Raw genomic sequence first — 14,005 nt, 5'->3', positions numbered from 1 at the left:
CTACAATGTCATGAGTAAAATTTTTGTTGGGTTGAAGTTTTTCGTTGATAAATATATATAAAGAAGATGATTGACATCTTCCAGTTCTCCTGTTTTCAGACTAGCCGTCCATCTGTCTTTCTTGATTTTGGGGTTTTGGTGTATTTAACTTTCTGTCATTTTCTGTCTTTGTCTAGGGTTTGGTTTCATCTGTGGTCCTAAAGAAAAAGATTGCTTTCTATCATTTTCTTACAATCATGTTCATCTAATGCTTCTGCTAACTGTGTTTCCTTCAACAAACCAAGTTTACAATGTGTCTTGCCGAATCTTCATGGTTTCTTTGACCATTTGCCCTTCTATTTTGTTTGCTTTTATTATTTAATGCGATGATATGGAAGGTCCTCCACCTGCTGGTCCAACACTTCTATATGGGTATTGTGGGGTCTATGGGCTCTATACTCTACCCACATGGGGTGAGATTTTGAAGTACAAGTACGGGTTGGATTTTGAAATGAAATATTAGTGTTTTTCAATCCCCACCCACCTACTCTCAAGTTTTTTTTGGCCAAGTTACTATCATGTAAAAAGTCTTAAAGTAGATTTTTTTTTTGGGGGGGGGGGGGGGGGGAAGGGGTTGGGGGTTGGGGGTTGGGGGTTGTCAATTGCTGCAGAATGCAAATTTGGAATTTATATAGCTGTCGTTCTCTGTCTTTATGGTAGAAAATATCTTTATGTTAATGTTATTTTCTCTACGTATCTAGGAAAGAAGTCTATCTCTTAACAGCCGTAACAACCTAGTATGATGTCAAAAAAACGTCGTGTTTACATAAACCTAACGAAGTACATATCCTCATATGACGAGAAAAAAATCAAAGAAGAAGTCGTGTTACATAAACCTAACGAAATACATATCCTCATATGATGAACCTAACATGAGATGTATCTATCCATAGGACACGTTATAAGATGTATTCATAAATCATTCATTTTCACTTGAAAATGATGTTTGTTATGACTCACTCTAGCTTTTAACGTTAGTGGGTTATTCAATTATTTAATTTAGTTTAACAAAAAAAATCAAGAGAGAGAAATTACATAATTGTGGAGAAGATTTAAGAATAAACTCCTAAATTTTGAGGTTTTTCAAGCTTTTCAAATTTTTTTTTGGGGTGGGGGTCCCGGCCGCTATGTCGTTCTGCCTCTACCCATTTCCTTCCTTCACCCTACCTGCTAGGAATCACCCACCATCACTCCACTTTGCACGAAATCAATAGAAGGAAGAACCAAGGCTGGCTATCTATCATTCTCTTTACGTACATATTCATCTAAATCTTGTCCTATCCATGTTTTCTTCCTTTTGGATCCCCTAATTTTTAATAACCAAGTTTAAAATGTGTCCTGCCAAATCTTCATGGTTTTTTTTTTTTTTTTTTTAATTTTTTAATTTTTTTATTTTTACAATTTACCGTTTTACTCTATTTGTTAATAGTATTTGCCATGACTATATGGAAGGTTTTCCACAGGCTAGCTAGTCCAATATTTTCTATGGATATTGTAAGATTTATACTTCTCTATCCACATGAGGTGAGTTTTTAAAATGCAATATTATTTTTTTTTTTATAATTCCCACACAAATTTCCTGCCTACAAAAATTACTGTCAAAAAAACAACCCACAGAATCGGGATTGTCTGCCCTTGAGGATAAAAAATAATTCTATTCAAATGCCTTCTCCACCATACATTCAGGAATGGAATTCTGCTTCTAAACACTGACAAAATAGACACTTTTTAAATATATAGTGGCAGAGGGTCATAATAGGATTACTCATTTGAACATTGTTTTGAATATGATTGTCACAGAGTAATTTGTAAGTTATCTATTTTTTTTTTGTTCAAATATTTTTAGGTTATCTATGTATCATTGAATGGCAGTTGAAAAAGAACCTTACCGAAGCATATATGGTTCATTGAGATATGATCTCTGGAAATTTCCTTGAATAAATTGGATGGTAAATTATAAGAAAACTAGAATACAACAATGAAAAAAGAGAGCTGGCTGAAGAAGTTTTGCATTTATGATACGATAGAGAAGTACATCTAGTTGCAGCAACATGGTTGATTTTTATTAGCAACAAAAAATTGATTATTTCATCAGCTAGAATTTTATTATATGTACCAATAGCCCTTTCGAAAATGGAACAAATAAGATATGGAAATCATAAAAAGAATCCAAATTCCAGACACAGAAATTTTCAAAGTTCAGGTTTTTAAAGCTAAGTTTATGACGAAAAACAGAGAGAAATAGAAATAATTACCTAGAAAACTAAAGTTATAATCAGACCTAAAGTCTCTCTAAGTTATAAATAATTTTTTTTAAGTGCATGGATGAAATCTTTGATTAGTAAATTTAGATGTTTTGAGGGAAAGTATTGTCTTTAGAAGATTGATATCTTCATAGTTTATCATTGAAGAATACCCATTCATTTTTACTTGGAAAAAAACTGTTTGTTTGGGATGCTCATGCACTTTAGCTCTTGAGGATTTGTGGGTTTGTATACTATTTATGCTCAATTTATATAATTTATTTTATTTAATTCAATTACCACAGGGTCCGACATGGTTAAACCTGAACCCTACTTGAGCCTGCTAGGCCAATTAATTCGTAATCCAAACCACCCTTTGAGTCAAGCTAGATTTGAAGTCGGTTTGCTTGAAACCCATAAAGGTTTTATTGATCATACACCAATTTTCGTACAATGCCCTAAAACCTTTGGGCCCTTATGAATATGTCAATTATATCAATGACATATGTGGACCCATAGTTGATTCAGTGTTTGTGCTCCTCAATTGCTTTTAATATCCTTGTAAAAAAATATTATCAGCTCTCACCATTGTAGGTTGTTTGGTTGGTCAAACACAGAGTGAAGAGATCGTGGGTTCAAGTATGCAAAATGGTCTGTTCCAAGAAAGTATTATCGACTCTCAAAAGATTACTTCATTAAAAAAATTACTTGCATTGGATGAAAGAGTTAACATTGAACCCAGAAGAATTAAACGATACAACTGAAAAACAACAAATGTGTTCTAGCTAGTAGCTGATGAGGAACAATCAATAGAAATATCAAATTGTTTTATGGAATTCCAGGATTGAGGAGGTAAAAACACGAGATATGACTCTGCAACCACTGAAGCCAGCTTCCTTTGCCAATGCCCCATAGTCCTTCTCTGTCCTCTCCTTTCCTCCAATGTGTTGAGTCATCATGAGCAAATCCGCTCGAAAAGCCTCTCTAGTCAAAAAATCAGTGTCAGGCACAGGTGAAAGGAGAATCTCCACAACCACCACCTTTCCATCTTCTGGTAGTGCTTCGTAACACCTCTTCAATAAACTCACACAATGCTCATCTCCCCAGTTATGAAGTATCATCTTCAAAGTTTCAAGAAACAACAATTAATTATATAAAGGAAATAAAAATGGTGAACCTAAATGATTCTCATTTTAATGTTTAAGTCATGAACTTGGGATACTCACCTTCATTATGATGATGTCGCCTTTTGGAACACCCAGAAACATATCTCCTGCAACATGCTCCACCCCTGAAACAGAAGTTCATATATAAGACTTGAAATAGAAAGATAGAAGCTGATTTTGATCAATTATTCTGTGTTTGAGTATAGTGTACGTTCTAAAAACCCAAAATATTTGATGTGGTGCATGGCTGTCATCAGCTATGTCATAAGGTGTTGGGTTAAGTCTTGTAACGAGTGCAATCCTCGTGTTTAGCTGCCACCTTGAGTTTAGAACCCTGAACCCTGAATAGACTGCTGGTGATACATAAACCACATAAATGTGAGGATGACATCATGCCTCTCAAATCGTGGACAAAAAATGTGCTACGATGGACGGGACAAAAGGTCACAATCCAACTAGGGCAAGTAAACTCCAAACAACCGTCCGGATATCAAGAAAATAATAGAACACAATTGAAGGAATTTAACATGACTCAATATGAATATCTTCATTTGTCTAAGAACATCAAAGATATCTTCTCAGTAGATCTAGAATAATATATACCATTATAAGCAGGAGCGGCAGCTATCACATGTGGCAAATCAAAGTTAATGCCCTTAATCTTAGAGTACTTGGAAGTGATTAAATTGATATTTTCTCCAAGTCCACCACCTACATCGACCACCACATTTGCCTTCTCAAACCCAGTATAAATTTCTAGTATTCCCTTCATCAATGAGATGGAAAGGTTAACCATTGTTTTGTTGAAAACCTCATTAAAGCTTGGATCCATTCCAAGGTACTCATATATTTGCATTCCATGAGCCCTGTTGAATGGAATTCCTCCTTCAAGAACTGCATCTTTCAAGTGATACCTGCATTTTTTGGGTCAAGATATTAATAAGAAGCCATGAAAAGAAAAGGAAAAAAAAAACAATTCAAGCTAGTAGAGTTGTATGAACTCGCCAGCTATCCATGTAGGCCTTGTGATGAATCATTAGGAGAAAAGGAGATAATGAAACTCCATCTTCGTTTGGAATTAAGTATTTGGAAATAGGAGCTAAACCATAGATCCTTTGAACTCGGTCATCTTCAGTAGTGATCTGAGAACAAGTGAGTATGGAATAGCTGGCCAAGAGACTCAACATACGATCAAGCATGTCAGGGGCATCTGGGTTTTTTGTAGGGAGCTGAGCAGCAAGCTCAATAGCTGAAAGCTGTTTTCCTGGGCCAGCTTTTGACAGGATCTCTAGCAGATTGAGCTCTATGGCAGCTTTCAGCACCATAGGAACTATGGAACCAGTTACTAGTTCTGATGCTAAAAAGACTTCATCCATGGCTGAGAACTGCTGGGTTACTGTTGAAGGCATGGTTCTGAGTGGATGGCCGGGCTAAGGAGTTAGAGAAGCGCAAGCCTTGGCACTTCAGCAAAGAAAAACTTGGAGATGAGATTTGTATGGCTTCAAGTTTTGAAAACCCAATTTATAGTGGAAAGAAACAAGACTAAATCATTTTCTATCTTGAGATATATGTGATGGAAAAATATGATACGAACTCCTATCACTCAGTCAATATTAACTGGATGGCTCAATTATTTTCTTGAAGTTTCATGGATTTCATCCCATAAAATAGGTCATGGAATCACCATCATTTGACCTCTTCATGGAAAATAGCCGCCAAAATTGAAACCAGTCCAACACGTTTTGTTAAATTGGGTTACCAAGTTCAACACGTTCCCACTAATAGGATTCTTCTAGAAATGCAATTCGATGAAATATAACTTTAATATTTATATGCGACTAATCTGGATCATGTATAATTTCTTATTCTCTTACTGCATTCCACATTTGGCATTTAAGAAAAATCTTTTATCTTCATTGACCATTCTAGTCCACTTTTCCATCCCACTGTTGTATTTGAAAAGTATATTTTTTTCCTCATCCATTTAAAATTCAGCTAACAAATCATGTCCAAGAAAACTTGAGAGCTCCAGCAAATAAGAGTGACACAACTTCCAAAAGCAGATAGTTTATGTTAACTTTCATAATCTCGTGCTATTTTATTTGGAAAGAGAGGAATAATAAACTTTTTAATCTAAATACACCTAACCCGTTTATGGTGCTAGGGAATATCTAGAAATAGATAAAAGATTTAAAGCTGTAGACAGAGGGAGAAAACATCAAATTATCTGTTCCTTTTAATAATACAGATCATATTAAAAGAGGAGAAAATTGGTGTACAAAAATGCCACAGACTAACAAGAATATTATTCTATGTGCAAGGATTTTTAATCAGCAAATAGGAGCGGTTGGATGGCACTGGAGTGTGCAGAGACGGACATTTAACGTCCATCAGTTTTGGAAGAGGAAACGAAAACGAGATCTTGGAGAATATGCTAAGAGGTCTGCAACAGGAGATCGAAAGTGCAGACAAGAGTGGGTTTAAAGTAGATGAAATTTGGACAAACAATCCTGACATCGCAGATATCCTACCATGGCCTTCAAGAAAAAAATAGACTCTTCGGGAACTGCCAATTATACTAGAGTTGGCAACAACGACAAAAAGGTCGGAATACAAACCTTTCACAAGCCAGTGCTCCAGATGTATTTTGAGGGGTATGCTAGAACGGCAGCAACCTTACAAGATGAACGTAAAAGAACTATTTTCAATATCTGTAACTATTTTTTGACGTAATATTAATGCAATTTCCTTTTTCCTAAAAAAAAAAAAAAAAAAAAAAATTCCAAACTTTTTTAAGACTTTTTCAACATAACAAAGGTCTTAAGCTCCATTCATTTGACTTTAATCCTCACCTGGAATGACCCGTCACTCTGGTCGGTAGGGATTGAATGCCTTACTTTCTTGAAGATTTTTCTTGGGCTCAAGATCCATCATGTAATCACCATCATGGGGCATCTCCATGAAAAATGAATCAATAAATTGAATGTTGCGTGAGATGAAAATACTCTACCATGCTCATATAACATACTTTCCACTTGGGTTTTTCTACGAAAGAGACTTTGTTAGACACGACTCCTGGAATTTTACGTGTAAATGATCTAAGTCATCTAGACCACAATTTCTTTTTGCAGTATCCCCTTTCCACATCTCACATTTAAAAAGAAGAAAAAAAAATCTCTTATATTGTTAGACATGAGAGAAACTCCATTATCCTTCTTCTTATTAGAGATATTTCTGGAAAACCACCCAAAACTGTGAGCTTATTCTTCTTCTCTGGACTTGTAAGCTTATCTAAAGTCTCCTTAACTTTTCTAGTTTAAATGACCAGATAAAACCTTCAATTAGGAGTAGGGTACACATCCTTTATTTCCTAGCTAGTAGGAATCTTAACGTACTTGCTAGGATTGAGGTCATCCATTCTTCAAAGCACATCTTTCTCTCTCAAGGGAACTATGGATCTTTTATCAGAGACTGATTTAAGGAGTTGCTTTCTTTGTGATAAACCTATGAAGCCTACTGTCGACTGAAGAATAAAGATGGTAACCAGCCAATTAAGGCTGTTATCAAAAGATTAGTGAGAAAGTTGACACATCACTCAAAATACTAGACCAGACATTGTGTTTGCTATGAATTTGACCAGTCAAAACATTAATGATCACCATTCCACTTATATTGGGGCTCCACACTGCATTCCCATGAGTCGAAGTCGACCCCAAGACAAGGGGTCGTTTTGTAACCACACAATCATCTCTGTATCGAAGCCTTTTCTTTCTTGGTGGATACACTTCTGGATATTGTACATCTTTAGGAGGTAACCTATTCTTCACTTGGCACAACAAGAAGCAATGTGTTGTGAGAAGTTATATCACCAAAACAAAACTTCAAGCTAATGAATGGTATGACTTATGAGTTACTGTGACTTCGAAGCTAACTCCAAGAGCTTATTGGTTTTCTTCATCTCCCTTTGATGTTGTATACTAGTATTGTGATAACAAAGCTGTGATTAGTATTGTCTATGATCTAAAGCAGTATAACCAAACCATGTAGGAGGAGATTTGAAAGATTTGTATGCCTTTTGTGAAGACGGATGCTCAGTTGGTTAATTCTTTATCGTAAGTGTTGGTTGGGTAATAATTTCATTCTATTTTGTGTGAGTTGGGCCCACATGACATATATGCTGCAACTTTAAGGAGAGTGTTGAATTATGTATCCCAAAAGGTTATTTAAAGGTTCTACTTTCACAGTGAATCAAGCTAGAGGGGGTCATTGCTGTGATTTTTTCTTCTTTTATTATGAATAAAAGATGGGACATCTTATTAGAAATTGAAGCATTGATTTACTAGCTGTTATGAGAACATTATACCAATATTTCATCAGGTTGCAACACGTTTCTTTTTCTCATGATGCATGTAACACATGGAATACAATGAGGATAGGATAATCAAGCTCAGGAAATCCCATTTCATTTTTTTTAATCTCTATGGGCTACAATTTTAACTGACAATCAGAAAATAACATCAGAGTAGGCAACATAAAGTGGCAAACATGAGTGACAATAACATTAAAAAGGTTTGAGAGATGGTGGCAATACTGGTTCAGAGGCAACATCTAAGCAACAACCTTTAGAAGAATCCAACAATTTATAGGTAATATCATGTCTTATTATGTGCACGGGATGGAACGTGGGAATATATAAGGAAGGACATGTTCAGTTTGTCAACTATCATAGATTAAATATAACTGATGATCTAGAGGCAACTCTTTTTGTCTTGAAGGCAGGTATTGTCAAGGCAACACAAGAAGGACTGGAAATTCGAGAGATTTTGAGCAACCACCTTGATATACCAACTCTCTTGCGAAAACCCACAACATAGGCTTGGCCTCTACATGTAGTAACTATTTTGGTAGATCTTGCAACATCAACATAAAATTCTAGCTATTGTATGTTCCCTTCCCCCATCCTCCAACAATGGCTTGTTAAACTAGCACAAGAAGCATTTATTAACCCCACAGGGCCCTTTACATCACAGACAAACCCATGTCACTGTGCTAAGTAGCTAATGGATCTTTTCTTTTCATATAAAAAAAAAAAGAAGAAAAAAAAAAAAAAAGAAAAAAAAAAAAGAAGAAGAAAAAAGAAGAAGAAAAAAGAAAAAGGCACAAAACAAAAACACACACATACACAACATTAAGAGTCACAGTATAAAAGCTACACCATAACTGAAAAGTAACCTGCTATCAAAATCAAACAAAAGTAATACAATATACAATAAAAATAAAAAGGATAAAAAAAGAAAAAAAGAAAATGTACATCCTTGCAGGTGTATTATCAGAACATAAAAAATCTTGAGATGAATTTAGTTGGTGGACTAGTAGTTTTCACAAAAAGATCATTGTTCTGGTATCACAGTTGTATATTACTCATAGGATCTAAGTGAACCAAAGTATTGGAAGATGTATAGATGCAAAGAGACATAACAAGGCGACCTAGTTGTCAAAGCACGTACCCAGGTGCAAAGGTAGTCCACATTGACAAACATGCTTAAATATAATTGCAAAGAAACTGTTTTATTAGTCCTAAAACTAAAAGAAGTTTCAGCATTGAAAAAGATTTAGGGCACTCATATCCTTTAGGATCTAAGAGCATTAGCTCCCAACCCAAAAGAGAGGGAAGAGATTCATTTACACTACTGGTTAAATCATACTACAATCTTGCTCAGAAAACTATATATATTAATTTAATTTAATTTAATTTTTTGGGTTGTGACTAAGGGTAGGGAGCTTAATGTTGTATGATTACTAATGAGCTGGATTGAGAAAGGACTCCAACTACTACTCAACATGGTTTGAGGTCTCACGAGATCTCGATATTTTGCAAAACTGAGTCGAGTTCCTTTGCAAGACCCAGGGAGTTCCCATCTCAGCCGAGATCTTGCTTTTAGATCTGGGTTTCTTGGATTTGAGTTCATGTCTTCGCTTTTAAATATGAGGTCCCGTCAAGTCAAGAAAAGATATCTCGTTGAGTCTAGACCTTTTTGACCTCTTTTCTTCCCTGGCTGCTTTAGGTTTTTTGCAAGAAAATTATCAGATCTTCCCATACACTGCATCAACTCTGTAGTCATCTTCTATTGTACGTTCTCTCCTTTTCCTCTTCTTGGGGTTTTAGTAATGATAATTTATTCATAAAAAATACATATAAAAAAAGCAAAACATAAATAGGACTTCTAGAAGTTTATGAGGTTATTTAGAGTAACATTTCATATTTTTTTAGTTGTTCTCATCTATTAATCTATTTCAATATGAAGACAATAATTATAATCAAAATTAGCGACACTCCTTAATAACATATTGATATTATGCCACCATATGTGTGGACAGAAAAGAAATTAAGTTAAATATATCATGATAAATACTCCATTATTAGATCTAATTTGCATATTACTTATTTGACACTGTTATTCCCACTTAGATATTAACATTCTCATCCAACAACACAACTTTATTTATATATTGTCTTTACCGGCCACATTCAGCTCAGCTCCATACATGAAATGTTGATTGTTCAACTGTCTCATAAAATTGAAATGTTGGTTGTTCAACTGTCTCATAAAATTTTCTTTCATGTTGTAATGAGACACACCACACAATACTCCAAATGTAAATTCTCTCTCTCCCTTAGAGAGATTTCATCTATGTTGTTATAATTCATTGTGCAATTCATTGTGCAATTGCTTACATGCCTAATGGGGCCCAAGAGATAGATAGTAACAAAGTGGATAGCCTTGCTTGATGCTAAACAAAAACTCCACTTGACCTTGCCATGGCCAATAAATTTGTGACCCAAACCGCCCTTGGAGTCGAAAACATATTTTCAATCTCAAAGTTGGAAATCAGTTTGGGCGGTTTAAGACCCGCAAAGTTTTATTGAAACCCCTTGACTCTAATCATACACCATTTTTGGTACTATACCCCGAAAACCTTGTCCAAACCTCTCCACCTAGCTTGCCACTCCACCCAGACTCACATTAGTGTGGAATCCACAGTATTGACCACAATCATGTGTGTGGGTGGTCCCACACTAATGTGAGTCTGGGTGAATGGGTTGAGAAGATATCTACTATAAAACCTTTGTCCAATGAATGTGTAAATTATTCCAAGGATTCCATGTTTGTGGTCATGAAGTGTTTTTAATACCCTTGTACAAAAATATGATAAGCTCTTAAAAGATTATTCCATTAAAGAAATTACTTGCATTGCATGAAAGAGTTAACCATCTTACCCAGAAGAATTAAATGTGCAATTGAAAAACAACAAATGCGTTCTAGCTAGTAGCTGATGAGGAACAACTGATAGAAATATTAAATTGTTTTATGGAATTCCAAGATTGAGAAGGAAAAAACACGAGATATGAATCTGCAACCGCTGAAGCCAGCTTCCTTTGCCAATGTCTTATAGTCCTTCTCTGTTCTCTCCTTTCCTCCAATGTGTTGACTCATCATGAGCAAATCCGCTCGAAAAGCCTCTCTTGTCAACAAATCAGTTTCAGGCACTGGTGAAAGGAGAATCTCCACAACCACCACCTTTCCATCTTCTGGGAGTGCTTCATAGCACTTCTTCAATAAACTCACACAGTGCTCATCTCCCCAGTTATGAAGTATCATCTTCAAAGTTTCACGAACAACAATTAGATAAAGGAAGTAAAAATAGTGAACCTGAACGATTCTCATTTTAATGTTTAACTGGGTAAACTCACCTTCAATATGATGATGTCGCCTTTTGGAACACCCAGAAACATATCTCCTGCAACATGCTCCACCCCTGAAATAGAAGTTGTGAACCTATCACAGTCAATAGAACTTGAAATAGAAAGATAGCAGCTGATCTTGATCAACTATTTTGTGTTGAGTATAGCGTTCTAACATATATATATATATATGTCAATATCAGGGAGGTGCAGGCCTGTTTTCAGCTCGATCATGCCATAAAGTGTTAAAGTGTTGGGTTAAATCCTGCAAAAAGCACAACTCTAGTGCTTTGTTACTATGGTAGAGTCCTTAAACAGATCACCAATGATAAGCCAGAGAAAAGTGAGGATGATGTCAAGTCATCATGCCCTAAGCAACACAAGTGGTGTAATGGACAAGGACAAAGGGTGGTGATCCAACGAGGGCAAGGTAACTCCAAAAACCCAGCCGGAAATCCAAGGAAATAATAAAACACCAATGAAGGGATGTAACATGATTCAAAATGAATACCTACATTTATCTAAGAATATCAAAGATATATTTTCGGTAATCTAGAACAATACCAGTATAAGCAGGAGCAGCAGCTATCACATGTGGCAAATCAAAGTTAATGCCCTTAATCTTAGGGTACTTGGAAGTGATTAAATTGATATTTTCTCCGAGTCCACCACCCACGTCAACCACCACATTTGCCTTCTCAAACCCATTATAAATTTCAAGTATTCCCTTCATGACTAAGATGGAGAGGTTAACCATTGTTTTGTTGAAAACTTCATTAAACCTCGGATCCATTCCAAGGTACTCATAGATTGGCATTCGATGGGCCCTGTTGAATGGAATACCTCCTTCAAGAACTGCATCTTTCAAGTGGTACCTGCATCTTTCAGGTCTAGATATTAATAAGAAGCCATGACAAGAAAATAAAAAAGGAAAACAATTTAAGTAGAGTTGTATCAACTCGCCAGCTATCCATGCAGGCCTTGTGATGAAGCATGAGGAGCAAAGGAGATAATGAAACTCCATCTTGGTTTGGAATCAAGTATTTGGAAACAGGAGCTAAACCATAGATCCTTTGAACTCGATCGTCTTCAGTAGTGATCTGAGAACAAGTGAGTATGGAATAGCTGGCCAAGAGACGCAACATACGATCAAGCATTTCAGGGGCATCTGGGTTTTTTGTAGGTAGCTGAGCAGCAAGCTCTACAGCTGAAAGCTGTTTTCCTGGGCCAGCTTTTGACAGGATCTCTAGCAGATTGAGCTCTATAGCAGCTTTCAACACCATATGAACTATGGAACCAGTTGCTAGTTCTGATGCAAAAAAGACTTCATCCATGGCTGCGAACTGGTGGGTTATTGTTGAAGGCATGGTTCTGATGGATGGGTTCAAGATTTAGAGCTGCCCAATCCTTCGGCAATTTGGCAAACAAAAAAACTTGTAGACAAGACTTGCATTGCTTTAAGTTCGTAAGACACTATTTATAGTGGAAAGAAACAAGGTTGGATCATTTTAAATCTTGAGATGAATTAACGGAATCCACTCGGTGCTCTTAGATATCATCGCCAAACGGTGATCACCTCTGGTGGAGGAAGATGATATCATTTAAAACTTCACCTGAACTCAGAAAAGCACATGATCAGCCACGGTGGAAGGGAAAAGATATCATATAAAACTTCATCTCAAATAAAGAGAAAGGCACGGGATCAGCTCTACCATTAAGGAACCTCTTGACACGATTTTAAATTGTGTATAGAAATCTCCAAGAGGGACAACTGGCTAGCTCATTGGCTTAAAAATAAATAAAATTATTTCGGATGGAAAAGATTTTATTGAGAGTGAACACGTGAGCAACTTATTTCAGAACTCTATCCATTCCATTTATATCTACCTCATAAATGAATACTGGCAAAGGAATATTTAGGGAACACAATTTTCTATCGGTGAAGATTGATGATCCCAATTCTAAGAAACGCTATGAGACGTTTGAACACAAAGTTCTCAGTGAAGTGGAGAATCTGGCTATGATGATGCCTCAATTGACAGGCCTTGCTTTGACTAGGCTATCAATTGTAGGATTAGTAAAACACTGTTACAGAGTTGGGATCTGGATGTTTTAAAATTCCTTACCATTTCAATCCTACCAACAACAACAACCATATTAATAAATCTCATCCCAAGTAAATGAGATCAACTATGCGAATTATTACCTTTCAATCAATAATGCCTACGTCATGTATTTTTTTCTCAAAGCTTCTAAGCTTATCTAAGGTCTTCTTGACTTCTCTAGTTTAAATGACTGGATAAAACTTTCATCCTAGGAGTAGGAATCTTAGTGTACTGGCTAGGATTGAGGTTATCCATTCTTCAAAGCACATATTTCTGTCTCATGGGAACTATGGATCTTTTATCTGGGATTGATTTTAATGGGTTGCTTTCTATGTGATAAACCTATGAAGCCTATTGTTGACTGAAGAATAAAGATGGTAACCAGCTGATTAAGGCTGCTATCAAAAGACTAGTGGGAAAGTTAATGCATCACTCAAAATATTAGGCCAAGCTGATTAAGAAACACTCCCCCACCCAAAAAAAAAAAAAAAAAAAAAAAAAAAAAAAAAAGGGGGAAACAAACACTTCTAGTCTAGCTCATAAATGAATAGTGTGCAAAGGAACATTTGGGGAGCACAATCCTCTACCGGTGAAGATCGATGACCCAACTCTAATAAACCTAGGAGACATTTAACACAAAGTTTTGAGTGAATTAAGGGAATTTGGCTATAATGCCTTACACAAGAGTAACAAAACCTACATTTACTT

The 14,005-nt window shown here is 36.0% G+C and overlaps 2 protein-coding genes across 2 annotated transcripts; both read right to left on the bottom strand.

Moving 5' to 3' along the window:
* Positions 1-3,068: 3,068 nt before the first annotated feature.
* Positions 3,069-4,933, bottom strand: LOC149018259 (caffeic acid 3-O-methyltransferase-like). Its single transcript, XM_089154325.1, has 4 exons — positions 4,454-4,933; positions 4,052-4,362; positions 3,509-3,573; positions 3,069-3,403 (listed from the first exon to the last, which is right to left on the bottom strand). The coding sequence occupies exons 1-4, from the start codon at positions 4,855-4,857 to the stop codon at positions 3,101-3,103; spliced, it is 1,083 nt and encodes a 360-aa protein (XP_089010451.1). The 5' UTR covers positions 4,858-4,933; the 3' UTR covers positions 3,069-3,100.
* Positions 4,934-10,671: 5,738 nt separating this feature from the next.
* LOC149018258 (caffeic acid 3-O-methyltransferase-like) lies at positions 10,672-12,623 on the bottom strand. Its single transcript, XM_089154324.1, has 4 exons — positions 12,156-12,623; positions 11,757-12,067; positions 11,202-11,266; positions 10,672-11,109 (listed from the first exon to the last, which is right to left on the bottom strand). Exons 1-4 carry the CDS (start codon positions 12,557-12,559, stop codon positions 10,807-10,809), a joined length of 1,083 nt encoding a protein of 360 aa, XP_089010450.1. The 5' UTR covers positions 12,560-12,623; the 3' UTR covers positions 10,672-10,806.
* Between the last annotated feature and the right edge of the window lie 1,382 nt (positions 12,624-14,005).

The sequence above is a fragment of the Hakea prostrata genome, chromosome 4 (genome assembly GCF_041222555.1).
Source record: "Hakea prostrata isolate BN-2017 chromosome 4, UWA_Hpros_2, whole genome shotgun sequence".
Lineage (NCBI taxonomy): Eukaryota > Viridiplantae > Streptophyta > Magnoliopsida > Proteales > Proteaceae > Hakea > Hakea prostrata.
The sequence above is the reverse complement of the archived record's forward strand: the minus strand, read 5'-3'. Positions and strand labels throughout refer to the sequence as shown.

Bases quoted from the DNA above. Each gene is read 5' to 3' on its own strand.
- LOC149018258 (XM_089154324.1), bottom strand. From the start codon at position 12,559: ATGCCTTCAACAATAACCCACCAGTTCGCAGCCATGGATGAAGTCTTT. The intron at 12,068-12,155 runs GCGAGTTGATAC...TGAAAGATGCAG, and splicing joins AAGGCCTGCATGGATAGCTG to GTACCACTTGAAAGATGCAG. The intron at 11,267-11,756 runs GTATTGTTCTAG...CTTCTATTTCAG, and splicing joins TGCTGCTCCTGCTTATACTG to GGGTGGAGCATGTTGCAGGA.
- LOC149018259 (XM_089154325.1), bottom strand. From the start codon at position 4,857: ATGCCTTCAACAGTAACCCAGCAGTTCTCAGCCATGGATGAAGTCTTT. The intron at 4,363-4,453 runs GCGAGTTCATAC...CAAAAAATGCAG, and splicing joins AAGGCCTACATGGATAGCTG to GTATCACTTGAAAGATGCAG. The intron at 3,574-4,051 runs GTATATATTATT...CTTCTGTTTCAG, and splicing joins TGCCGCTCCTGCTTATAATG to GGGTGGAGCATGTTGCAGGA.